The sequence below is a fragment of the Trichosurus vulpecula genome, chromosome 4 (genome assembly GCF_011100635.1).
Source record: "Trichosurus vulpecula isolate mTriVul1 chromosome 4, mTriVul1.pri, whole genome shotgun sequence".
Lineage (NCBI taxonomy): Eukaryota > Metazoa > Chordata > Mammalia > Diprotodontia > Phalangeridae > Trichosurus > Trichosurus vulpecula.
In genome coordinates this window covers 185,776,427-185,801,915 of record NC_050576.1, presented here as the reverse complement: position 1 = coordinate 185,801,915, position 25,489 = coordinate 185,776,427, and the positions used below count along the sequence as shown (strand labels likewise).

General features: G+C 39.8%; 1 protein-coding gene across 4 annotated transcripts in view; it reads right to left on the bottom strand.

The window, feature by feature from the left end:
* The window catches only part of FBXL20 (F-box and leucine rich repeat protein 20), a 101,073-nt gene extending 77,043 nt beyond the window's left edge, over positions 1–24,030 (bottom strand). For 2 of the 4 annotated variants that reach the window (XM_036754206.1, XM_036754207.1), the window contains exon 1: positions 23,780–24,030. In XM_036754206.1, the coding sequence (XP_036610101.1) occupies positions 23,780–23,971 (192 nt within the window). In that variant the 5' untranslated portion in view covers positions 23,972–24,030. Of the gene's footprint in view, positions 1–22,913; positions 23,172–23,779 lie in introns of those variants that run through there. The other 2 variants (XM_036754204.1, XM_036754205.1) reach the window with 1 other exon arrangement.
* Positions 24,031–25,489: the final 1,459 nt, after the last annotated feature.

Below are 25,489 nucleotides of genomic sequence, written 5' to 3'. Positions count from 1 at the left end.
ATCTGTCTCAGACACTTACTAACCAGGTGACCTTGGACAAGTCACTTGACATCTTGACGGAGGGATAACAACAGGATGGCTTGGGAAGATCAAATGAGAGAATACATGTAAAGCACTTTGCTGTTTCTCTTTACAGGTGTTGCTGTGATTATATAAATTGCTCTCTTGGTTCTGCTTACTTCACTCTGCATTATATCATACAAATCTTCAGGATTCTCTGAAGCTCCCCCCTTCATCATTTCTTACAACATAACAGTATTCCATTATATTCATATAACAATTTACTCAAGCTTCCCCCAACTAATGGGCACCCTTCTTAGTTTCCAGTTTTATGACACCACAAAAAGAGCAAGAACAAATATTTTAGTAGCAATGGGTCATTTTTTTCCCTTTGAGGTGTAAACCTAGTAACGCTATCATTGCTGCATCAAAGACGATGCAGAATTCAACAGCTCCAAACTGCTTCCCAGAACAGTTAGATCAATTTATTGGTTTACCAACAGTGCCCATTAACATGCTTGTTCTCCCAAAGACTTTCCAAAACTTGTCATTTTCCTTTCTGGTCAACTTTGCCATATGACAGGCATGAGGTGGAGCCTCAGAGTTGCTTTAATTCAAAATTCTTTAATTATTAGTGATTAATTATTATTAGCTTGAATTTCTTCCTTTGAAAACTGTATCCTCTGACCACATATTAACTGAAAAAATGAGAAACTTGGTAAAGATCCCCCTTCCCTAATCACCTCCTTCTAACAAGTTAATTTCTCCACTTTCAGTTTAGACTTTGCTACCCAGGACAGCTGCATTTCCTGTCAGATGTGTTTCATTATTCCTTTTAGTTTTATTTCTAATTCTGAATTTTTTAAAAATGGGTATTCCTTCAAGTAAAGATACTAAAGTTCTATTTCAAGGAACACAATGCAATGACTGTGAGAAACACTGCAGTTGCTGTTGGTATTGGGAATGTTTCAAGGATCCATTAAGCCCCAAATAGAACAAGGTCAGTCACATGAAGCAAAAAGGAAAGTATAGAAACAAAAAACACCACCAAAAAATTACAAATTATCACTATGAAAACGTTTAAGTGGGGGCGGAGCCAAGATGGCAGCTGGAAAGCAGGGACTTGCTTAAGCTCTCCCCCAAATCCCTCCAAACACCTATAAAAAAATGGCTCTGAACAAATTCTATAGCTGCGGAATCCACGAAATAGCAGAGGGAAACAGGTCTCCAGCCCAGGAGAGCCTGGATGGTCGCTGGGAAGGGTCTATCACACGGTGCTGAGAGCAGCCCAGTGTGGGCCACCCCAGGACAGACCAGACCTGGAATCAGCCAGCCCGAGCAGGCCTTGGGGCCATGAAACAGTGAGCTGTGGCAGTTACCAGACTTCTCTTGAAAAAGATCCTAAAAATAAAACTAGGAATATTGTCACCAAATTCCAGAGTTTCCAGGTCCAGGAAAAAGTTCTGCAGGCAGCCAGAAGAAACAATGTGAGTATTGTGGAAACACAATCAGAATAACACAAGATCTAGCAGCTTCCACATTAAGGAATCAAAGGGCTTGGAATACGATATTCCGGAGGTCAAAGGAGTTAGGATTAAAACCAAGAATCACCTACCCAGCAAAACTGAGTATAATGCTCCAAGGTAAAATATGGATTTTCAATAAAATAGAGGACTTTCAAGCTTTCTCAGGGAAAAGACCAGAGTTGAATAGAAAATTTTACTTTCAAACACAAGAAACAAGAAGATGATTTCATAAGGGACTTACTGAAGTTGAACTGTTATGCTTACATTCCTACATGGAAAGATGATGTGTGTAACTCATGAGACCTTTCTCAGTATTAGAGGAGTTGAAGGGAATATGGACAGAGTGCACAGGATGAGTTGAATATGAAAGGATGATATCTAAAAAATGAAATACATTTAAGGAGTGAGAGAGGAATATATTGAGAGAGGGAGAAAGGGAGAGATAGAGTGGGGTAAATTATCTCACATAAAAGTGACAAGAAAAAGCAGTTCTGTTGGAAGGGAAGAGGGGGCAGATGAGGGGGAATGAGTGAATCATACTCTCATTGGATCCAACTTGAGGAGGGAATAACATATACACTCAACTGGGTATCTTAATTCCACAGGAAAGTTAAGGGGAAGGTGACAAAAAAAGGTGGGGGGGGATGATAGAAGGGAGGGCAGATGGAGGAGGAGGTAATCAAAAGCAAACACCTTTGAAAAGGGACAGGATCAAGGGAAAATAAAGGGGGACAGGATAGGATGGAAGGGAATATACAACATGAGCATTGTGGAAGTGTTTTACATAATGATACATGTGTGATCTATGTTGAATTGCTTGCCTTCCTAGGGAGGGTGGGTGGGAAGGGAATAGGGGAAAGAATTTGGTACTCAAAGTTTTAAAAGTACATGCTTAAAAAAATTTTTTAAAAAGTTGTTTTTTGCATGCAGTTGGGAAACAAGATATGTAGGGAATGGGGCACTGAAATCTATCCTGTCCTACAAGATAAGAGGAGATGGGGGCTGGGGGGAGAATGGGGTGAAAGAGGGGAGGGCTGACCGGGGAAGGGGGCAATCAGAATGTATGCCATCTTGGGGTGGGGGGGAGGGTAGAAATGGGGAGAAAATTTGTAACTCAAAATCTTGTGGAAATCAATGTTGAAAACTAAAATATTAAATTAAAAACTCCCAGATTATAAAAAAAAAAGAAAAAGTTTAAATAATTCTCAGAAAATAAGCAAAGAGTTTCAAAGGGATTCAGCAGCTGGAGGGGTTGTTACTGATTCCTCTATAGTGCAATGTGGGCTCTTAAAGTTGAAAGCACAAAGAGAACAGGAAAAGAACATATGCCAACTGTTGCTCACTTGTCATGAGCAAGACTATAAAAATTACAGCATACTGAAGTTTTTAAAAAAGTTAATTTTTACTGATGAAATTCACTTTTTTCCTTCAAAACCAATGTCACAAGTCTAGAAGACATTCATCTGATTATCTTCATCAGATTATAAAACATACACCCAAAAAAGTAGTTTTAAGGATGATTTAACTTACAGTGGGACAGGAAGTCTTCTTGTCCTTATAAATGGAATACTGAACTCTGATATATTTTTATTAATCTCTGCAACTGTTGACACTGTTGAACACTCTTCCTTGATACTCTCTTCTCTCTAAGTTTTTGGGACACCATCCTCTCCTGGTTTTCCTCCTACCTATGTAACCATTTCTTCTCTGTCTCTTTCATTGGATCCTCTTCCACATCAAAATCTCTTACTGTAAGTGTCCCTCAGGGTTCTGTACTGTGCCCTCTTCTCTTCTCCCTCTATACTACTTCACTTTGTGATTTCATGAATTGTCATGGATTTAATTACCATTTTTATGCTGATGATTCTACCTTTCCTGCCAGTCTCTCTGCTTACCTCCAATCTTGCATCTCCAACTACAGATATTTCTTGAAATAGATGCCCAGTAAATTTAAACTCAATATTTAAAATTTAAACTCAATAAACTCAAAACAGAACTCATCATCTTTCCTCCTAACCACCTGATCACTCCCCCCTCACCCTCACCTTCCCTTTTACAGTACAGGGCAACACTATCCTCCCATCCATTAGGCTCAAACCCTAGGAGTCATCCAGGATTTCCCACTATCTCACCCTCCACATTCAAAGCTACTGCCAAGGCCTTTCACCTTTGCAACATCTCTCAAATACTTCCCCCTCCTCATCTCTAATACTGTTGCCACTCTAGTGCAGCTCCCCATCACCTCACAACTAGTGCAACAGCCTGCTGGTAGGTCATCTACCTGCCTCAAGTCTTTGCTCCAATCAATCCATCCTCCATTGAACCACTATAGTGATCTTCCTAAGACACAAGTCTTATCACTTCCCCTACTCAATACACTCCTGAAGCTTCCTATTGCCTCCAAAAGCAAATACAAAATGCTCTGTTTGGTATTCAAAACCCTTCATAACCTAGCCTCCAGTTTTCTTACACCTTACTCCCTAACACAAACTCTTTGTTCCAGTGACATTGGCCTCTTGGCTATTCCAAGAACAAGACATCCATCTTTTGGCTCCAGGCATTCTCTCTAGCTATCCCCCATGCCTGCAATAGTATGCCTCCTCCACTGTGAATACTAACCTCCCTGGCTCCTGTTAAGTTCCAACCAAAATCCCACCTTCTACAGGAAGCCTTTCCATAACCCCTCTAATGCCAGTGCCTTCCATCTATCAATCATTTTCTATTTATCCTGCATATAGCTTGATTTGTATATATCTGTATGTTTTCTCCTCTACTGTATTTTAAGCTCCTTGAGGGCAGAGATTACCTTTTCTATCTTTTTGATCTCCACCAATTTGGCACTTAGTAGGCAATTCATATTTATTGAATCAAAACTGAATTGAGAAGCAAAACTGTATCAGAGTTACAGATTTCCCAAATGGAGAAAGAACATCTTGAATTATGCCAGATGTCACAAAAAGATTTAATATAGGGGTAAGAAATATAGATGTTTCAATGGCCTGAAAAACTTGTTTGATTTAAATCATGCTAAAAACCTATGGGCTATAAATCAAGGGCAGACTTGGGAAAATAGACAGTTTGAAGTTATATTTAATATCCAGTGTGATAAAATTATGGTTTCATGATGAGGATTTACAGAATCTAAATCTTAACTCAGTGCTAAATCCAATAAACAAGTGACTGCAGCAAAAGGATAAGCTTCTTGAGGGCAGGAATGTTAAGATTCAGGTCTCTAGACTTTCTATTTCATATTCTTTTAATTAGGTTACACTAACATTTCAATTCACAAGGTATCTTCACATCCAATTCAAAAAATGTTAAGTACGTAATATGTGCAAGGAAAGTACCAGCGATAAAAGGCAAAAAATAAAATAGAACCTCAGTCCTCAAATTTACACACCAAATCTAATAGGGTGAATAAGACAAGTAAACAAGTAATTATGATAACATGTACACATGTAAAGGGCAAAAGAGAAGTCCAAACAAAGAAGTGAGAGATCAGGGAAGGCTTTTAAAGAAGGCTTTAGTGTGTAAATCCACTGAAAGCATCCCTGAAAGCAGGGAAGTACTTCCATGGCAGTGATCAGAGGAATGCAATCCAGGCAAGAGGGAAATGGCTTATGCATGGAAATGCGAGAGAAGCACAAGACCAGGTGTAGGGAACCTGCTCTGCTGGTAGCCTAGAGGCTGCAGGTTCCCCTCCCCTGCACAAGACCCCCCCCCCCAAAAAAAAAAAAAACCTCAATAGTTTAGGTTTGGACAACCTAGTAGGCAAAGGGAAAACAAAGTGAAATAAAAACAAGGCTGGAAGGGCAGAGAGAGATTAGGATCTTAAATGACAATTCAGTATCACTAGAGTTTTTTACCTGGGGGAGAAAGGTAAATATAGATTTGTGCAACAAAGATTATTTTGACTTCTATTTGAAGGATGGATGATAAAATAGTATTGAAAGTTAACTTCACAGGGCAGCTAGGTGGTGCAGCAAGTAGAGCACTGGCCCTGGAGTCAGGAAGACCTGAGTTCAAATCCTGACTCAGACACTTGACACACTTACTAGTTGTGTGACCTTGGGCAAGTCACTTAACCCCAACTGCCCTGCCTTCCCCCCTCAAAAAAAGTTAACTTCACAAAGTATTTCTTGAATATTTCCCTGAGATTAATAGCCCCTCTAAATGTTAAAATATACTATAATTTCAGTGCTTCCTAAATTAATCTGCAGAATCAGTGCCATACCAAACTACCAAATAGTTACATTATAGAAACTAGACAAAATAATAACAAAATTCATCTCGAAGAACAAAAGGTCAGGAGTCTGAAGAGTAATAACAAAAAAAAAATGTGAAAGAAGAGGGACTAGTAGTACTAGGGTCTCAAACTATAAAACAAACCCAGCAGTCAACAAACCTTTGGTATTGGTTAAAAACAGAAAAACTGATTGGTGGAACAGGTGGTACACAAGACCCAGAAGCAATTCAACATAGTAGCATAGTTTTCTATAAATTCAAGGATTAAAAACCTCTGGTAAAATTAGAAAGCAGTCTGGTAGAAATTAGGCTCAAAGCTAAAGCTCACATCATATACTACAATAATCTCCAAACCGATTTAGGACCTAAAACAGAAAAGGTTGTATCACAAATTAGAAGAGCAGGAAAAGAGATCCCCTGTATAACTAAGGATAGGGGAAGAATTCTTGATCAAAGAATAAAGATACTCACGAGATATAAAACAGAAAATTTGAATTAGATACAACTGAAAAAGGCTTTGCACAAACAAAACACATGCAATTAGAATTAGAAAGGAAATGGTTGACTGTGGGGGGAACCCTTTCAGAGAGTTTTGCTGATAAAATTCTGGTATCCCAGATAAAGGAAACTGACAGAAAGGAAAAAAAACAACAACTATTAACAGGTAGTTCTCAGAAAAAGAAAGACAAGATATCAACAACCATAGGATTAAATGCTTCAAATTGGTAATAATTATTAGAGAAATGAAAGTTAAAACAACTCTGAGATTCCATCTTGCATCTATCAAATTGGCAGGAATGGTAAAAAAGGAAAATGAAAACTGTTGGAAAGACTGGGGGAAGACAAGTACATTAATGCCCTATTGGAAGAGAAGTGAACAGAACCTGAACAACAAATTATACTATGGCTGCAAACTTTATAAGGAAACTCAAGTGACTTAAGAACTCTAATCAAGGCAATGACCAAATAGGATACCAGAATGATGATAAATTTTGTTTTCTACTTCTTAACTGAGAGGTGGTGGACTAGAGGTGTAAAATGAGACGTACATTTTTAGACATGGTTAAATTATGGAATTGTTTTGCTTGATTAATCTTATTTTTTTTATGGGAAAGGCTTTTATTTGGGGGGAGGCATCATAAGGGAAGATATTGAAGGTAGTAATAATACAAGGGAAAAAAGGATTATTAATGAAATATTTTAAAAATACACACAAGAGAGCAGAAAAAAGTTCAAAAGATTAGCAGGGAAGTGTTATAACTACAGTGTTAAATTTAATACAACCTGTGAGAAATGGTGGAGGAGTTTTGTTTCCACAAGATAGTGACAGCAGATTGTAAGTCAGGTGACTGGTTCTAATCAGAGCTGTGATCTCAAGGTTAATGAGCCATTTGAGGAGGGCATGACAGTAAACAGTCAGGGGGTTGCATCTGGCCAATGAAGAGTAGAGATTTGAATTGGGAGTCAATAAAAGGACTGGAGTTTGAGTCCTTGTACTCTCCTGTACTCTGTTCAGGGGACATACCCATTTATTTAGACCGAATAAATGTAAAATATAATTAAAACCTTCCTGGCTTTCCAACCAATGTTGTTTATTCCTAGACAGTGTAAGTGTATTTATAACACAGCCTTTAAAAAATAAGTTGTATGTAATATATCCTGTAAAAAAAAAAGTATATGTAACAGATTCTGTTTCATACATATACAATTTTTCTGGTATTCATGATTGAAGGAAATGTACAAGCTTGTTAATGTCTGTCACGTTGATCATGAAAAAACTAATTACTTAGTTACATCGTTTTCCTAACAGTATCATAAAAGGAGCCTTATTAATATTTAGTATGAAAAGACTTCAACAAAATTTAGACTAAATCCTTAAACTACAGAAACTAGTGTGTCTGAAATAAACTCAGTTTCTCAGGAAAGATTAATTTTGTTAAGATTGGGTAGCCCAACAGATATGTCATAGGATGAGATCACCAGATAGGAAGATATGACCTAAATATAGCAGTAACTAGGAACTAAAATCAAGAGGTGCAATCTCAGCTCCAACAGTCTCTCACTGTACCTTGGGATAGGTTAATCTCCGCTAAATCCTAATTTAGAGATGGAAATCAACCTACCTCAATCTGTGAGCCTGTTTTACTATACTTGTTACAAGGAAAGATTTGGGAGTGGGGAAGGAGAGAGAATTTGTAGGTAATGGTGATATAAAAATAAAATGCGCATCAATGAAACATTAGGAAGTACATAAAAGAGAGCAGAGAAGTTTAGAAGGGGACACAGACCAGACAGGGAGGGCCAGGACTGATGAGGGCACAATCTCTGGGAACCCCCTCGAACCTGGAATAGTCTCTGGGAGCCCCCTAGAACTCTCCTTGAGTCTTCCAACTAGATTTGGCCTTCCCCTAAGGCCATGGTCTTTGCATTATCACTGGGCCCAAGTATCTGCCTAGCCTAGCCTAGCCCTCTATTGTCCAGCTGTTTCCCCGCACTTAATCCTCATCAAAATATCTGTACCCTAGCTCTGTTACCCCAGCCCTCTATTATCTGTTTGTCTCCAAGTAGCCTTCAGCTATTTTCCACCCTGGAGTCTGACCTCATCTCAGATCCATCAAGCTCCTCCTCAGACTCCTCCTCAAGTCCCTCCCTAAACCCCTCCTCTAGTCACCCCAGACCTCCCCTCAATCCCTCTCACTATCTTTGTGTACATAATCTCCATCTTGCCTCCATGAAGGCGCTCAGATTCAATCTCTGGCCCATTTGTGGAAACAGGCATCACAAAGGGTGGTATTTCTTAAGACAATCCATTATGGCAAACCCTTAATAAACTTTGTCTTTTCCCTTGGCTGAGAAGGCTTGAGTTGAATTCTTTCGGCAGGACCCAGTGCGTCGGTACTTTGGGGTGTCGAGCACCCCTTAACCCCAAACCTCTTCAGGACTACTGCATCAATTTTAATATAGGCCTTTTTTAAAAAGCTATATGTAATAAAGATTCAGTTTTATATACAATCTTTTTCTGTTCATTGTATAAGAAATGTACATAAAATAAATGAACCAAAAAACCGAAATCTACCTATCTTTTATGGGCGCTAAAAGGATTGGTGTTTCCATTAAGGTCAGGAGTGTTACTAAGGTTGTAAGAAATGGGAGGAGTTTTGTTTCCACAGAACTAAAGGTGTACTTCCCCCTCCCCCACCCCAGCTTTAGCAGAAATCAGGCCTCAAGGTCGGTCAGGTGAGAGGTCAGAGGCACGCATTCGCATGCTTTTTGAGAAGGCAGACTGGAATTAGAGAGGGCAAACCGCTTGAACCAGTTCAAGCTTATCTAGGGTCTGGTCTTGGTCAAGAGTCCAGGCCTACTGATTTGCATAATTTGCATATGTTAAAGAGGGAAAGTAGGGGAAGTAAAAGAATGTAGTTTAATCCTAAATATCCTACCTATATAAACTGTATAACCTAGGAAAACTATGTAAAAAATAAAGATTGCAAACTCTAGCAGGAGTGGAGGGAATGGTTACCCCTGCTCCTGCAGCTGTATCAGTGTGAGTGTTCCAGTAAGCACTACACCCGTTCTCTCCAGGCCTGTAATAAAATGCCTTCCTTTGCCCACTCTGGTCCCCGAGTTCTTTGGGTGAGAATGGGCAAATCACATGGATCTTCCTGAGGTCAAGTGAAGGGAAGCAATGAGCAGCGGAAGCTCGACTTGGGCTTACTCCCGGATCTTGCCTTGGGGTGTCCTGTGATCCCCACTGCGGTGTTAAGAGGGCTACCACTCCTGATTCCCTTGGGGAACCCTGTGGTCTGCACAGCCTTCTGAAGGGGACATCACTTGGGTCTTCCGGCCCTGTCTCGGGAGCCTTGTGATCTTACTGCCATCCTAAGGGGCCATCACTTGGGTCCTCCTTAGGGTCTGACCCCTAGGACGCCCTGTGATCCCCACAGATTACGGAGGGGCTACCACTTGGTCTTCCTCTGGGAGTCCTGTGGTCTGCACAGCCTTCCCTAGTCCAGTGATCCCCAAAACTGCGTTTTCTCACAATTTGGGGAAGTCCAGTGATCCCCAAAATCGTGTTTCTCACAAGGTGAAATGGCCCTACACCTCCAACTTTGCAGAGATAGGGAACTAAGGATGTCAACAGAATGTCAACAGATTAGTCTCTAAACAGATCAGAGTTGTTACTAAAGCGTTTGGACCTAAAGATCATAGTTCATATCAATAAAAGCTTAGCATATGGAAATATTCTGCGTGCACATCTGTGAAGAGTACTGAGGGTAGGGGGAGAGAAACTGTATTTTTTCCCCCCACAATGAATCATTTCCTTTTCCACAATTTATATAGTATCCTCACCCCTTCTTCCACCAAATTAATTCCAGGATTTAAAAAGTAACCTTAAAAAAAAATAAGCAAGATAACATCATATGTTTATAGGGAACTTTGTCACACTTGGGCAATTTTACTGAAGATCCCCCATACACACACACACACACACACACACACAACTTTTTTATTCCTTGTTATAAGGGATTGCTTGCTGGAAGAAGAGGGTAAGGAATACATTGAGAAATGTTGGTGACAGGGAAAAAAAAGATTATTTTTTTTTTAATTCCCTGGCTGTTCTCAAAAAATGGATATAGACAGGAGAGAGGATTCTAAGAAGATGGCCGAGTAGGTCAGAAAACTTTTGGCTCTCCAAATTTCCTCCACAAAAAAAGAATATTGCCTCAGAGCAGGAGAAATAAAACCTGAAGTAAAGCAGTTGTTCTAAGACAACCAGAAAAGACCAGACCTTCAGGGCAGAGGTTTGGCCTGAGGAAAGTGCAAACACCTCCAGGCCTACTCAGCAGACTCAACAAACAGCAAGCCCTGGGGGCAGTGGATAGAAAGGCAGCCTTAGAAAGTTAAACTTTCATGTCCAAGACAGTATAGGGGTATGAGGTGTAGGAGAGGTTGGAAGACGATCCACTGTTGAGGGACACCAAGCACACCCTTTCTGACCAGACATGTCCTAGGCTGTGAATGCTGGGAGGAACTAGTGCGCACCTGATGAGGTATAGTAGGGAGGGGTGGGGACCTTGTTGAGAGCACTTGCAAGAGAGCAGAGCCCCAGTTTCAATTCCAGGGAAGAGAGGACAGCAGTAGTTTACAGACACCAGAGGGACTGCAGGGACCAAGATCATTTGTGGGATAGTGTGTCTGGGGGCTCCAGCTGTGGCTTAGGAGCGGAAAGAAGAGCCCAAGGTAGTTAAGCAGGACCTGAGGTTTGGAGCATCATTCCCCGTACCTAAGGAGTACAGCTTGATTACATTAATAGCTGCTAAGAACAAAATAAAACAAAAAATAAGGGAAAAGAACCCAACCATAGATAGTTACTATGGGGATAGAGAAGATCTGGGTTCATATTTAGAAAAAGGTAATGGAGCTAAAAAAAGAAATCACTTCTTTTTCAATGAGAAATATCAAATGGTCCCAAGCACAAAAAGAGTTCTTGGAAGAACTTAAAAAGGACTTTAAAAATCAAATATGAGATAAAGGAAAAACTTAAAAAAAAAACAGCATACGTAAGAGCAATCCAAGAAAATCAAGAAAATTATGAAAAGAAAGTAAACCAACTGGAAATGGACAATCAAAACCTTAACCAGAATTGGGCAAGGGGAAGCTAATGACATTCTAAGATTCCAAGAAAACACAAAACAAAATCAAAGGAAAGAAAAAACAGAAAAGTGAAACATCTCATCAGAAAAATAATCAATCTAGAGAATACATGGAGAATATAAGAATATTCAGACTACCTGAAAATTACAGTAAAAAGTTTTGATACAATATCACAAGAAATTATCAAAGAAAATTGCCCTTCAGTTCTAGAACAAAAAGGCAAAGCAGAAATAGAAAAAAATCCACTGATCACCACCTGAAAGAGATCCCAGGAGCAAAACTTACAGGAATATCATAGCTAACTTTCAAAGCTCCCAGGTTAAGGTGAAAATATTGGAACCAATGAGAAAAAAACAATTTAACTATCATGGAGCTACAATACGGATTGCACAAGACCAAGCACAAAGGATAACTTACCCAGTAAAGTTAAACATAATCCAGAACGAAAAAAACAAATGGACATTTAACAAACTCAAATACTTTCAGGTTGTTTTGGTTTTGTTTTTTTTTTTAACCAAAAACCCAGAACTTAAGGGAAAATTTGACATATAATATCCAGGAGAAATATAAGGTAAACATTAAAGACCAATTATAAGGGACTTGATAAGGTCAAATGGTTTACTTTGTAGATGTGAAAACATTAGCAGTAGTCTTGTGATTGTCATCATTATTTGGGCAGTTTAAAAGAAAGGCATGGGCTGAGCTTAGTATGATAGAGTGATTCTAAAAAAAAATAAAACTGTAGGGAGAGATAAAAAGGAGTAACTATCTCATACAAATGAGGCATAAAAGGAAAAATTGATACAGAAGGAGCTAGTAGAGGGGAGAGGAGGTAGTACTGTAACCTTACACTCACAGGGGAGTAGGTTAAAGAGGGAACACATATATCTTCTAAATTCAAAAAGAAGTAAGAGGGTAAGGGTGGGGGGAGAGGATAAGTGAGGGACTTTTGGAGGGGTAGATATGTAAGAAATAGGAGGGAGCAAGGTAGCCACTACAAGTAAAGCAGAGGAGTGAGGAGGAATAGGGTAAATAGGGTGAGAAGGATAGTGAGGAAAAATAGGAAGGAGGAAAATACAAGTAATTATAGCTTAGAATGTAAATGGGACGAATTTACCCATAAAATGGAAACCAAAAGCAGATTAAAAATTTGAATTCAACAAGATGTTGCTTTCAGGAAACATTATAAAAATGAGAGATAATACAAAAAGTTAAAATAAAGGGCAGGAGTAGAACTTAGTATGTAAAAAAAGTAAGGATAGTAATCATGATCTCAGATAAAGTTAAAATAGATTTAATCAAATGTGAAAACAGATAAACTACACTATCTGTCAGCAATATTATTCAATATTGTTTTAGACCATTTAAAATACCTAGGCAGTATAAAATACCTGAGTCTATACCTGCCAGGACAGACACAGGAACTACATGAACAAAAATATGAAACACCTTTTATACAAATAAACTCAGATCTAAATAAATGAAATAATATTTATTGTTCATGGCCAGGTAAAGCCAATTTAATTTTTTTAATGACAATCTAATATATTTATTCAATATCCCAATTAGTTTACTAAAAAAAAATTTTACTGAGTTAGAAAAAATAACAAAATTCATTTGGAAGAACAAAATGTCAGGAACATCAAAGAAACCCGGGGAAAAAATGTAAAGGAAGTAGATTCAGCAGTATCAGACCATAAACTATATAAGGTAAGAGCACTGTTGAAGTGTAAAAAGGATAATTTTGCTTATTTTAAAATATAATTTTCTTGTATAAATAAAACTTATGTAGCCAGGAATAGAAGGAACAGAGAAAATTGGGGGAGGAAAAACTCAGATAGGATGTCATTGGGTTGGAGTACTGCTGTGGTGTAGAAAATGATGAGCTGGTTCATTTAGAAAAACATGGAAAGACTTGGACTTAGGAGGGAAGATGCTATCCACCTTCAGAGAAACAGATGATAGGAAGAAATAAGCATAGTACAATCTTACATATGTATCTGTGTCTACGTCTATGTGTATGTTTATAGATAGATAGATAGAACCACACTTTACTGTAGCCTTCTCTAGGGTGGCAGGGGGAGGAGGAGGAAATAAAGTAAAAAACACACAGTGGAGAACAAAAGGAAGCAAAGAAAAACTGAACAGCTTCGAAAACAATATGCAGTATTCATTATATAAGTTTTCTTGAAAAGGAAATTTATTGTTTTATACTGAATCCTCTCTTATGGTCTGCTGTGTACATAGCAATGTTTTTTTTTCCCCTCACATTTTGTATTTAAGTTTAAAATTTAAAAAATTTATCCAAAAAATGGTTAAGTAGTTAAGTGATATGTGGCATCTTCATTTTGCTGCAAATGAAGACCCAATTGGAAAAATATATATGTAACATTTGCAATCCAATCATCTTTTAATTTTGATTTACGTGGGGGAAATAAGTTTTCCTGTTAGGAGTCTGTTACCAAAAGAGAGAGACTGAGAGAAAAGGAAAGAAGGAAGGAAGGAGGAGGAGGAAGGAAGGTGACCTGTTTTGTTTACATTCCTACATGGAAAGATGATGTGTATAATTCATGAGACCTCAGTATTAGGGTAGCTGAAGGGAATATACATATGTACATGTATACATGTATATATGTATATATATGTACATATATATGTGTGTGTGCATATATAGACAGAGGGCACAGGGTTAGTTGAATATGAAGGAATGATATCTTAAAAAAAATAAAATCAAATTAAGGGATGAGAGAGGAATATATTGAACGAGGGAGAAAGAGGGAGATAGAATGGGGGAAGTTATCTCACATAAAAGTGGCAAGAAAAAGCAGTTCTGTTGAGAGGGAAGAGGGGGCAGGTGAGGGGGAATGAGTGAACCTTACTCTCATCGAATTTGACCTGAGGAGGGAATAACATATATACTCAATTGGGTATCTTACCCCACAGGAAAGAAGGCAGAAGGGATAAAAAAGGGGGGATGATAGAGGGAGGGCAGATAGGGAGAGGAGTTAATCAAAAGCAAACACTTTTGAAAAGGGACAGGGTCAAGGGAGAAAACTGGATAAAGGGGGATAGGATAGGAAGGATATAGTTAGTCTTTCACAACATGAGTACTGTGGAAGGGTTTTGCATAATAATACACATGTGGCCTATGTTGAATTGCTTGCCTTCTTAGGGAGGGGAGGGAAAAGGGGAGAGAATTTGGATCTCAAAGTTTTAAAAGCAGATGTTCAAAAAAAAAAAAGCTTTTGCACGCAACTAGGAAGATATACAGGCAATGCGGGGGAGTGGGGTGACAGAAAGGAGAGCTGACTGGGGAACAGGGCAACCAGAATATACGCAATCTTGGAGTGGGGGGAGGGTAGAAATGGGGAGAAAATTTGTAATTCAAACTCTTGTGAAAATTAATGCTGAAAACTAAAAATAGTAAATAAATAAATAACAAGGAAAAAATAAAAAAACAAAAGTAGCTTAGAATAGATTAATTGTAATAATTCATCTTGGTACTAGAAAAGATAAAACATCTTCTTGATGGACAGATGAATAACAAGAGCAGAGTAAGTTGCATGTATTTTTGTTATAAGAGTGGATTCAATTGGAAGAAAAGAGGATGGAGGAGAGGAGTGTTTATTCAGAAGTTACTTCTATGGCCAAAAAAAAGATCAATAAGAAAACATTTTTGTTAAAAAAAAAAATAACTATTATGCTACTTACTTCAAGGGACTAGAGGCTAAGTTTAATTCTTTTTATTCTGAGGCCACCAGAAGGCAAAGTATAGAGTTCTAGGGCTAGAATTAGGAGGACCAGAATTCAAAGCCAGACTCCCACACTTAGCTGTATGATTCTGGGCAAGTCACTTAACCTGTCTGCCACAGTTTCTCTTCTGTAAAATCGGGATAATAATAGCATCTACCTCCCAAAACTGCTGGGAGGATCAAATGAGATAATATTTGTAAAGTGCTTAACACAGTAACTGCCACATAGGAGGGGCCCAGCCAATGCTGGTTTTCTTCCTTTTATTTGAAAATGAAGTTGATCGCAAGATTGACAATACAAAAGAATTTCTTTCATAAAAATAAAAATGCTTAAACTAACAGTAACCAAATACAAACTTTAAATAATCCAATCTCAGAAGTTGAAACTAGCTTTAAAGGAGATAACAAAGGGGGGAAAAAATCTCCTTTTCCAAATGGATTTACAGTTGCATTCTATTAAACTTTTAAAGAATACAACGTGACCTCTACCCTAGAAAGCTCATTTTGGGGAAAACATCCAAAAAGATCTCATCAATCCTGGTATTCCACACCTCATCACCACCCTTCTGTTCCTCACAAGCAAGGGTATACCAGCTCCAAAATCTTCATTCAAAGAGGAAGCTCTCATTTCTCACCTGCTGTACTTGGGACTTCTCTGACTTCTTCATTATGCCCCAGAAGCTCATCATCCTGCAAAATCTAATCAGCCTTGGCACTCTACCTTTTCATCTCCCTCTGTCCCTTTCCAAATCCTCCATTCAAGGAGGGAGCTCAGCTCAGATCTCATTTCTCACTTGGCTGCATTACTTTGGGACTTCTCTGACTTCCCCATCATTCACTCCTCTACCTTCCATGCTCCCCTCTCTATCTGCTTTTAGACTTCCTTTACTGTGTATAGTCTTTCCCCAGGGGCAGCTAGATGGTACAGTGGATAAAGCACTGGCCCTGGAGTCAGGAGGACCTAAGTTCAAATCCAACCTTAGATACCTGACACTCACTAACTGTGTGACCCTGAGCAAGTAACTTAACCCCTACTGCCTCCCAAAATTTCACTTCTTGAAGAGGCCTATTCACTGAATGGGCATCACTTCACTCAAAGTGAGAACCTGAAAAGACCTTAGCCTGAAAGGGCCAGGGTTTCCTAATGCATCCTGGGCCATCTCCAGTCATCCTAGTGAGTATCAGGCCACTGGACTCAGATGGCTCTGGAGGAGAAAGTAAGGCTGGTGACCCTGCACAGTCCTCCCTCACTCAAATCAAAGTCAACTGCAAGTCAAGTCATCATTTCCCTGAACCTTCATCAGGTCATAATCTTTTTGCCAGTGGAAGATCTTGCCCCAATGTTGATTGCTGCTGACTGATCAGGGTAGTGAATGCTGAAGGTTGGGGTGGTTGTATCAATTTCTTAAAATAAGACAACAACGAAGTTCACCACATGGACTAACTTTTCTTTTCACTTGAACACTTAGAGGCCAATGTAGGGTTATTAATCAGCCTAATTTCAATATTGCTGTGTCTCAGGGAATTGGGAGGCCAAAAAGAGAAAAGGAGATGGGTAATGGCCACTCAGCTGAGCAATCAGAACACATATAACACTTATCAAATAAATCCACCATCTTATATGGGCACAGTTTGTGGTGCCCCAAAACAATTATAATGGTAACATCAAAGATTGCTAATGACAGATTACCAGAACAGATATAAAAATAATCAAAAAGTCTGAAATACTGAATCACCAAAATGTGATACAATATGATGTGAGCACATGCTATTAGAAAAATGACACCAATTTGCTCGATGCAGGGTTGCCACAAATCTTCAATCTGTACAAAACACAGTATCTGTGAAGTGTGATAACGTGAAGAGCAATAAAACAAGGTATGCTTGTAAAGATAACTTTAAATTAACTGAACAGATATTAATTATTTGTGGTTGGGCCATGACAATATAATAAAAGTAAAAGTGCAACCTAAGCTGCTATGATATCAAAGGGTTAATTTATAGCCCTGGGCTCTAATCTGGCCTCAGATATTTACTGTGTTACCCTGAGCAAGTCACTTAACCTGTCTGCCTCAGTTTCCTGTAAAGTGGGGATAATAGCACCTACCTCATAGGGTTTTGGTAAGGATCAAATGAGATATTTGTAATGCACTTAGTGAAGTACCTAGCACATAGTAGGGGCTTAATACATACTTGTTTCCTTCCTTTTTTTCTGCCAGAACTAGGAAAAAAAGTAACAAAATTCATCTACAGAAACAAAAGGTCATGAATCCCAAGGGAAATAATGAAAAAAAAAGTGGGATATAAATGAGTCTAGTATTAATAGGTCCCAAACTATAATGCAAAGCAGTAATCATCAAAATAATTTGGTAATGGTCAAGGAACAGAAAAGATCAATAGGCATAGATCAGGCATACAAGAGCAAGAAACAATTCCACACAGCATAATGCTCAATAAACAAGGCCACCCCAGTACTAGGACTCAAATATTCCATCTTATATCACAATAAACTCCAAATAGATATATAATCTAGATATAAAAAGTTATATCACAAAGTAGAAGAGCAAGAAAGCAGATACCATTCACTAGAATAGATAAGGAAAAAGTTCTTGACCAAACAAGGAACAGAGGGGATTACAGGAGATAAAATGAGTAATTTTGATTACATAAAATTGAAAAGGTTTTACAAAAGCAAAATAAATAGTTAGAAATAGGAGGGAGAAAATCTTTTGCAACAAATTTTCCTGATCAAGTTCTGATGTCCAAAAAATGTAGGGAATTAAAAAACATAAGAACAAGAAATATCGATTCCCCAATAGGTAAATGTTTTATCTAGCGATGTGAACAGACAACTCTCAAAAGGTAAGTTATCATATGAATAAATAGACTAACTCACTAATAAGAAAAGAAATGGAAATTAAAACAACTCTAATGTTCCACCTCACCTACTAGATTGGAAAATTACAATTGCTGAAGGTCCTATGAGAAGACAGGCATACTACTGCACTGTTGGTAGAGCTGTAGTCTAGAAAACAATTTGGAATTATACTTCATTACTGAACTGCATACCATTTGACCCAGAAATACCACAGCCAGGCCTATACCCCAAAAGAGACCAAACACGGGGGAAAGGAGTCAGATACACAAAAATATTTATAGTAGCACTTTTTAAATCTGGGAGGGCTTTTATGAACTGATGCAATGTGAGGTTGAGAACCAAGGCAATAATTTATACAATAACTACAACATTATAAGGGAACTGAAAAATTAAGAGTTCTGATCAATGGAATAAACAACGACAACTGCAGAAAACTAGTCATGAATCATGGCTATCTCTTGGCAAAGCACAGAATGAGACAAAGGTTTTTAGACCTGGTCAAAGTGTCAATATGTTTTACTTCACTACACTTATTTGTTATAAGGGAAGGCTTTTGGAGGGCAAAGAAGTTTTGAGACAGAATATCTGATGCACTGAAGAAAAAGGAACATTAATAAAACACTAAAAAAATAACTGAAGAGAGCAGAAAGAGACATAAAGGGACATAGACAAGCAGAGTAGTCCTGGAACTAGTGTTAAGTTGCATATAAATGTTAAAATTAACAAACTGTACATAATAGAGATTCTGTTTTATACGCAATTTTTTTTTCTGTTCCTGCCATTGGACAGGGCTATTTAAATTAAGTTCATAATATTAAAAAAGAAAACTTTTTTAAAGAAAATGAAGCTGACTTGTCATCATTAATGAACATCAATAATTTTTTTTTAAAGATAAATGCCTTCAACAGTGAGGCTAGATATCCTCAGCTTCTCCTTTGGGTTTTATACAAATTAAACGCATTAAATCACAAGTAAAGAAAAGTGTCTCCACCATCTGAACTTCCAAACCTCTAGATACTTCCAAACAAAATTCTTTAATCTCATTGGTGCTTTCTAAACCCCCATCATCAAGTCTTTTAAACAGAATAGAATGACCAACTGACAACTACTAACTTCCTAATGAAGCCTAACTTTCAAATGAACCAATTTTCATGCAGAAATTTTAGAAATCTTTAAATCTCAGAATCTTACAGCTTGAACCGTGTACATGATCAAGTCCTATACCTTTATCTTACAGGGGAAGAAGCTGACTGAGCATCCTCTCCAAGGAACATAGTAACTTGCAGAGACAGATTGGAACTTGGATTCCAAATCAATTCTCTTTTCTCCTATATTACAACAGAAAGAAAACTGAAGCAGTAAAGTGAAATTCTGCACGCTTTCATAAACCATAAAAATCCAAAAAATTTTTAGAGTGTGTATTTTTTATATATCTAAATAAGATACTTTTTTTCTCTAAGAGTAAGACCTCATGATAAAGATACCAAGGCACCCAAGTGACATAAAAATTAAGAAACCTATATAAAGATTGTAAAATGGGATTAGCAGTATCTCTTTCCCACTGATCTCAATAGCATACTTTTGAGTACTAACACGGTATTAAATATCAAGCATATTTTATACAACATTGCTATGTAAAATGCATGATAACCATAACTCCGCATGTAACATAATTCACTCAAGTGTCAATTTATACTATTTTTATACAATGGTATTCTAAAATAATGTTCCACCTAACAATTTAGGTGGAATATACCTGTAACTTGAGGAACAAGAATGGATTGGTTCTCCTTACGGTGAAAATGAAACAAAATTTTAAGGATGATAAACTTTAGAAAAGATAGTTTTTCCGTGCATTTTAATTGCCTGGATATTAACTGCCTAGTAACCACTTCTTTACTTCAAGGGATCTGTGATCATGAACTCCCTCCAACTGTACAGATGACAATACATCCACACCTCATCTTTGTGACATGTTTTCTATGACTTCCCATAAATCTCTAACAAGAAGAATCCACCCAATATGAGCAAAGGCTTCTAACCTCTTAACAATGTAGGGCTGCCAGTGAAGAATAGAGGCTTTTCATTGTTTATCCCTTTATCTCCATATATCACCAGTCCTTTTAGAGTGCTACATCTCTGATATCCATTACTACATTTCTTCTGAATAATCCTTCACAGGTAATATATTGCAGTTTACACATGCACCTCTATGTTGCCTATTAAAACTGCCTGATAGTGTATCAAGCAGGAGCTTTAGAGAACATCCATGCCATAGTATCTGCCACACGTTTACATTTTTTATCTGTTTGATTGGCTTTAACTACTTTATTCTTACCTTTACAGGTATTTGATCTCACTGAGATTGTTACGTAGGAGGTTAACAATATTAATTTTCTCATCACTTGAGCATTTTGAAGCCAACTATGTATTTATTTTACAATACCCTACCTTTTGGCTGGCCTACATACAACATTACCATAACATTTGACAGGAATTCATACTTAATGCTACATTTTACAAAAACTTTCAGCATTTTCACTTCTGGGCAGGAGATGAAAAGAATTGGCTTCCCAATGCACACTATGTGAAGTTTTCTCACCACAAAGCAATTAATAATTTAATGATTTTAACAAGCCCAAAACGCTAAAGTATTTTCTTATTATAGACTTTCTTAAAATATAAGTCTGTCCATGTTATACATCTCCTTATCTTATCAAATTTAAATATTCTGCACAGGGATGCACACAGATGGAAAGACCGTTGTGCCTTACCATCTAAAGATACATTTTTAATGACATTTCATATAAGATTCTACACTTTACTAATAATTTTGCTAGTGAAACAGAGTTAAGAAAAGCACTAACAGTTATAAGACAAACTCATTTTAGATGAAAAAAATTCTCTAAAACATGTCCTAGTCCTAAATCTTTCATTTGTCCCCTAGTTCAGAATAAATCACACTTTCAGTAACAACATTATACAAGTAATTTCCCAAGTTATTTTTCCTCATCTTTTTCCTACCCCAGTCACTTCCAAAAACTTTTACTTACAAGCTACATGCCTATAATAAGGTAACTTGACTTCTTCAGTAAAGACATTTCCTCCGGAGAGAAATCTGGTTGTTCTTGTTGCATATATCATGGCTATTCCTAAGTTATGAATTAATATCTACAATAAAATGCAAAGGAGCAATATAATTTAAAAGCATAGCTCCAAAGAAGTGCTACCTAAAATGGAAGGAAGCTTAATCAAGAAAACCGAAAATGAACCAGAAATATAAAAATCCATATAACCACCCTTTAGATCTCTGTACATTTGGCCTTTTCTTCGAAGATTCTTGTGAGTATCAAAGTTTCCATTCAATATTATTCTAATTACAGTCTGGAATTGTATACTAGTACTTAATTTGAAACCAAACATATTTCTTTATGTCTACTTTTTATTTAAGAACCTGTAAAAATGCAAATCCAATAAGAAGCTTATAGTACATTTCTATACCTTTCTTAACCTCTGATCAGTTTAAGAAACATACTAAGGAGACTAGAAACTTTTCTCTTTAATTCTTTCTGTAGTGCTGTAACAATGTATTTTATACCCCATTCAAACTGGTAAAACTATATAAATTTAAAACAATCAATAAACATTTAAGATCATTTGGTAAGATCCTCTCCCTAGAGGTGTCTAGAACTTCCTGCAACTCTCACTTCTCTAACTAGCTCTTTCCAATGTCATCCTTCAAATAGAAATGAAGAAAAACACCTGGCTATGTACACTGAGCTGTGTGTGATCCCAGGTCAACCAGAGTCTCTGCCAAAAAAAGGCCATGTAACATTTACTCTCTGCTTCTTGTGGAAGTCTATGCCTTATCATCTTAGTCCCCTTCCTATATTACTGTGCTACCGTAATTCACCTACGGGCAATCAAAACATACAGTAGTTTGCTCAGTAACTCGCACCACGAAATCTACTTTGTTTTCACATTTCCTTTTCCAGCCTTTAATTTTATTTTATATCATTCTATGAAGTACGTATAACCACGGAACTAGGAGGGGGTGGGGAAGGGCTGGTGGGGGTTGGGGGGAAGGGTTGAGAATTACAGCTTCTAACCAATAATTAGAGTGGGGTGGATTTTCTGAATAAGTCTCTCGCATCTCTGCTCTCACTACCCCAATATACCTTAGGGGGATCCCTCAAGACAATGACTAACAGCAGTACAGCCAAAACAACAGAGAAGAGGAAGTTTGAGAACAATACCCAAACCAATCAAGAATATTAAAAAAAAAAACCCAACCCAAACAAAAAACCCAGAACCCATGGTCCTCTCTGGGTTCTCCAGATTCCCACTCTGGCTTCTCTAGTTTAAGGCAGGACTGTCCGGCCCGAAGAAGTCTCCTCCCCTCCGAGACTGCCTACTCCTTTACCCAGGATCTTTATCTGGAGTCCGTTCTACGAGAAGGGGGTGGGAAAGGAACGAGAAAAGGGGGGTTGGGCGGCGGTCGCCCCTCGGGACCGCTGCGGAGTTGTAAGGAGTTTGGGCGCGGGGAGGGGCTGGGGTACGCTTCAGAAATGAGGGCGCCCCAAGGCACTGGCTGGATGGAGGGGGAAGGGCGCCTTTGAGGGCTCATTGTCTGCGGAGGAGGCCACGGCCCCACCGGGCGGCGTCCATGGCCCGGCCGGCGGAGGAGGAGGGTGTGGGGCAGCTGGACTGCAGCGCGGCCGGTAAGGAAACCTGGCAGCCAGATCGATGGACTCATGGACCGACCGGCGGGGCCTGGCTAGGGTGGGGTAGATGGGCAAGGGAAATCCCCCTCCCCTCTTTCCCTCTCTCGCCACCCCCCTAGCCCCGGGCTCACACCTCAAACCTGCTCTTGGTCACCCCGTTCATGTCCCTCCTCATGGGGCCGGCGGGCGCGGCCGCGACCGGGCGCTGCGGCGTGCAGACGGGGACCCTGGCCGGGGCCCGCGGGGAGGGCCGGGACGGCCCGGTGCTGGGAGGGCAAAGGAAGCGGGCACCAGCCCGGGGAGAGGAGGCCGCGGCGGCAACAGCGGCGACTCCGGAGGGGTTTCCACCACCTCCCGCAGCGGGGGCCGCTGGCTTTCTTCTCCTCTCCTCTTCTCACTCTTCTCTCTTCTCTCTATCTCTTTCTGTGTCTATTTCTCTCTCTCTCTCTCTAGCCTCAACTTCAACCCAAAACAAAAACACTCCCCACCTGCCAGCAACGCCGCTGTTCATTGGGCAGCGCCGCCGGGGCCCTAGCGAGGGTGGGGGAGGGGAGGCGCGAGCACGAGCGTGAGGCGGCGGCGGCGCGGCCGCGGCGTGAGAGAGACCACCCCCTCCTACCCGGGCGAGCCCCCACCTCCGCCCATCCCTAGTCCCTCTAGGCGGGGCAAGCCCCTTCAGTGTCAGAAGAGGGAAAGCTGAGTGTACGTGTGTGATTGTAGATGGTGTGTGTGTGTCTATGTGTCTATTTGGGGGGCGGTGTTCGTAAGTGCTTGCGCTTCTGCGCGTGCACGTCGGGAGGAGGAAGAGGAGGAAGGCTCCCAAGCTGCTGGAAGCATCCCTGCCCCCACCCCCAAACGCCTGCCCTCCTGCTGGGATCGGCCACGAGCCGCCCCTTCAAGGATCACCCCTGGGCGGTGTGTGTGCTGTTCTGCCGTACCGGACATCGTTCCTCCCGGGCCCCCAGCTTCCTCCTCCCCTTACGCCCCAGTAGCACTCACGGTAGACTTGAGCCCGAAATGCAGCAGACGGTCCCGGCTTGGAGCCATTTTCTTCCTCTCTCTTTCCGGACCTCTCTCGCTTAGGGCCGTATTGGTGTTCGTGCTGCCGCCGCCGCCTCCCCCGCCCCCGTGGATTGCTTTAAGGGGAGCGGCGGGGAGGCCCCGGAGGCTGCTGCGGGGGGTGTGTGTCATCGTGCATGGCCTGGCTGGGGAGGGGGCGCATGGCACCAAGGGGTTTAGAAGGCCCCCACCGCGCCAGATGGGAAAAAGGGGAGAGTCCCAGACTTGGGAAGTCAGGGGGTGCGGTGCGCCAGCATGGCTAGTGTGTCTCGGGCCAGGGATGGGGAAGGGGCGCGTGGGGGGGTGGGGGTGGGGGAGGCGAGACAGGGAGGAGCGGGGCTGGTCCACGTTGGCCCCGCCCCTTCAGCGTTCGTCCCGCTTCCTTCGACCAATGACCTTTTAGGTCTGTACGTCCTCCAATCAAGATGCGGATTGGTGAAACCCTGCTCATGACGACATTTTAGCGGGAGAAACAAGCGTGGAGGGACCAGGAGATAGGAGAATTTTTGAACACTGCACAGTCACAGGGAATCCCCCGCTTTTTCGTTCAAAAGGTTCTATGAAAGTAAAAGGCTTTAATCGTAATAATTTTTGTCTCATTGCACCTATTTGTGAAGTCTTGATCCTCACTGGCATGTGTGTTTGTGTGTGGTTTGTCCTTTGTTCTCGGAAAAGACCAAAAGACCATGGCATCAGCAGGTTGATGCTTAACCCGAGTAGGAATGCATTTCACGAATTAGGAAACCATCTGAACAATAATTATTTCTGTTGCGATTTAAAAGTTACACAGCGTTTATCTCACAACCCTGTAGAGTAGGTAGTACAAGTAATAAAAATAAAACTATTACCAGTTTCCCATCCTCTCTCCAATCCATCTTCCACATAATTGCCAACATAATCTTCATAAATATTTTTACTTTATGCTTGCTATGTTCTATCCACGTTGACCTATTTGCTGGTTCCCAACCTCAGTATTCTATTTCCCACCATATGCCTTTGGATAGACTTTCTCCAAGCCTCTATGCCTGGAATGAATTTCATTTCCTCCTTACTGTTCCCTTTGAAGGCTCAATTCAAGTACCATCTTCTGGAAATCTTTCATAATCTGTCACCCTCCTCAAATTTTGTATTTTACTGTTTAAATACAACAGAGGCAATTGTGGAGAAGGCCTTTGATCCTCAGCAAGTGAATCTCTCTTTGCTCTAAAACTAAGCTTGAATTGCAGAGAAGATGCCCACCAGATTTCATAGGAATTTCCTCATCCAAGAGTAACCTGTATCAATTTAATCAGTGGTCTGTACCTAGCCTTTTCTGTTTTAAATGTTGCATGCCCCCATTGGAATATTAGTTCCTTGTGAGCAAGCATCTTTTTGCTTTTGTTGTCTCAGCACTAACAGGCTCAAAGGTCAAATGTAGTCATTTGACCTGATGGCAGAAATTTTTTACTCGCTCTCCTTTAAATCTTTCCTAAAATGTTACCATTCATACATTTTATGTTTGCAGAGCATTTCCATATGACCCTGTCAATTATGTAGTATATCATTAGCCTCATTTTCCAAGTAAGCAAAACAAACCTGAGATTCAGTAAAGTTAAACAACTTGCAGAGTGAAACACAGCTAGAACACTGGGGCTGGGACCTGGTCTGCAG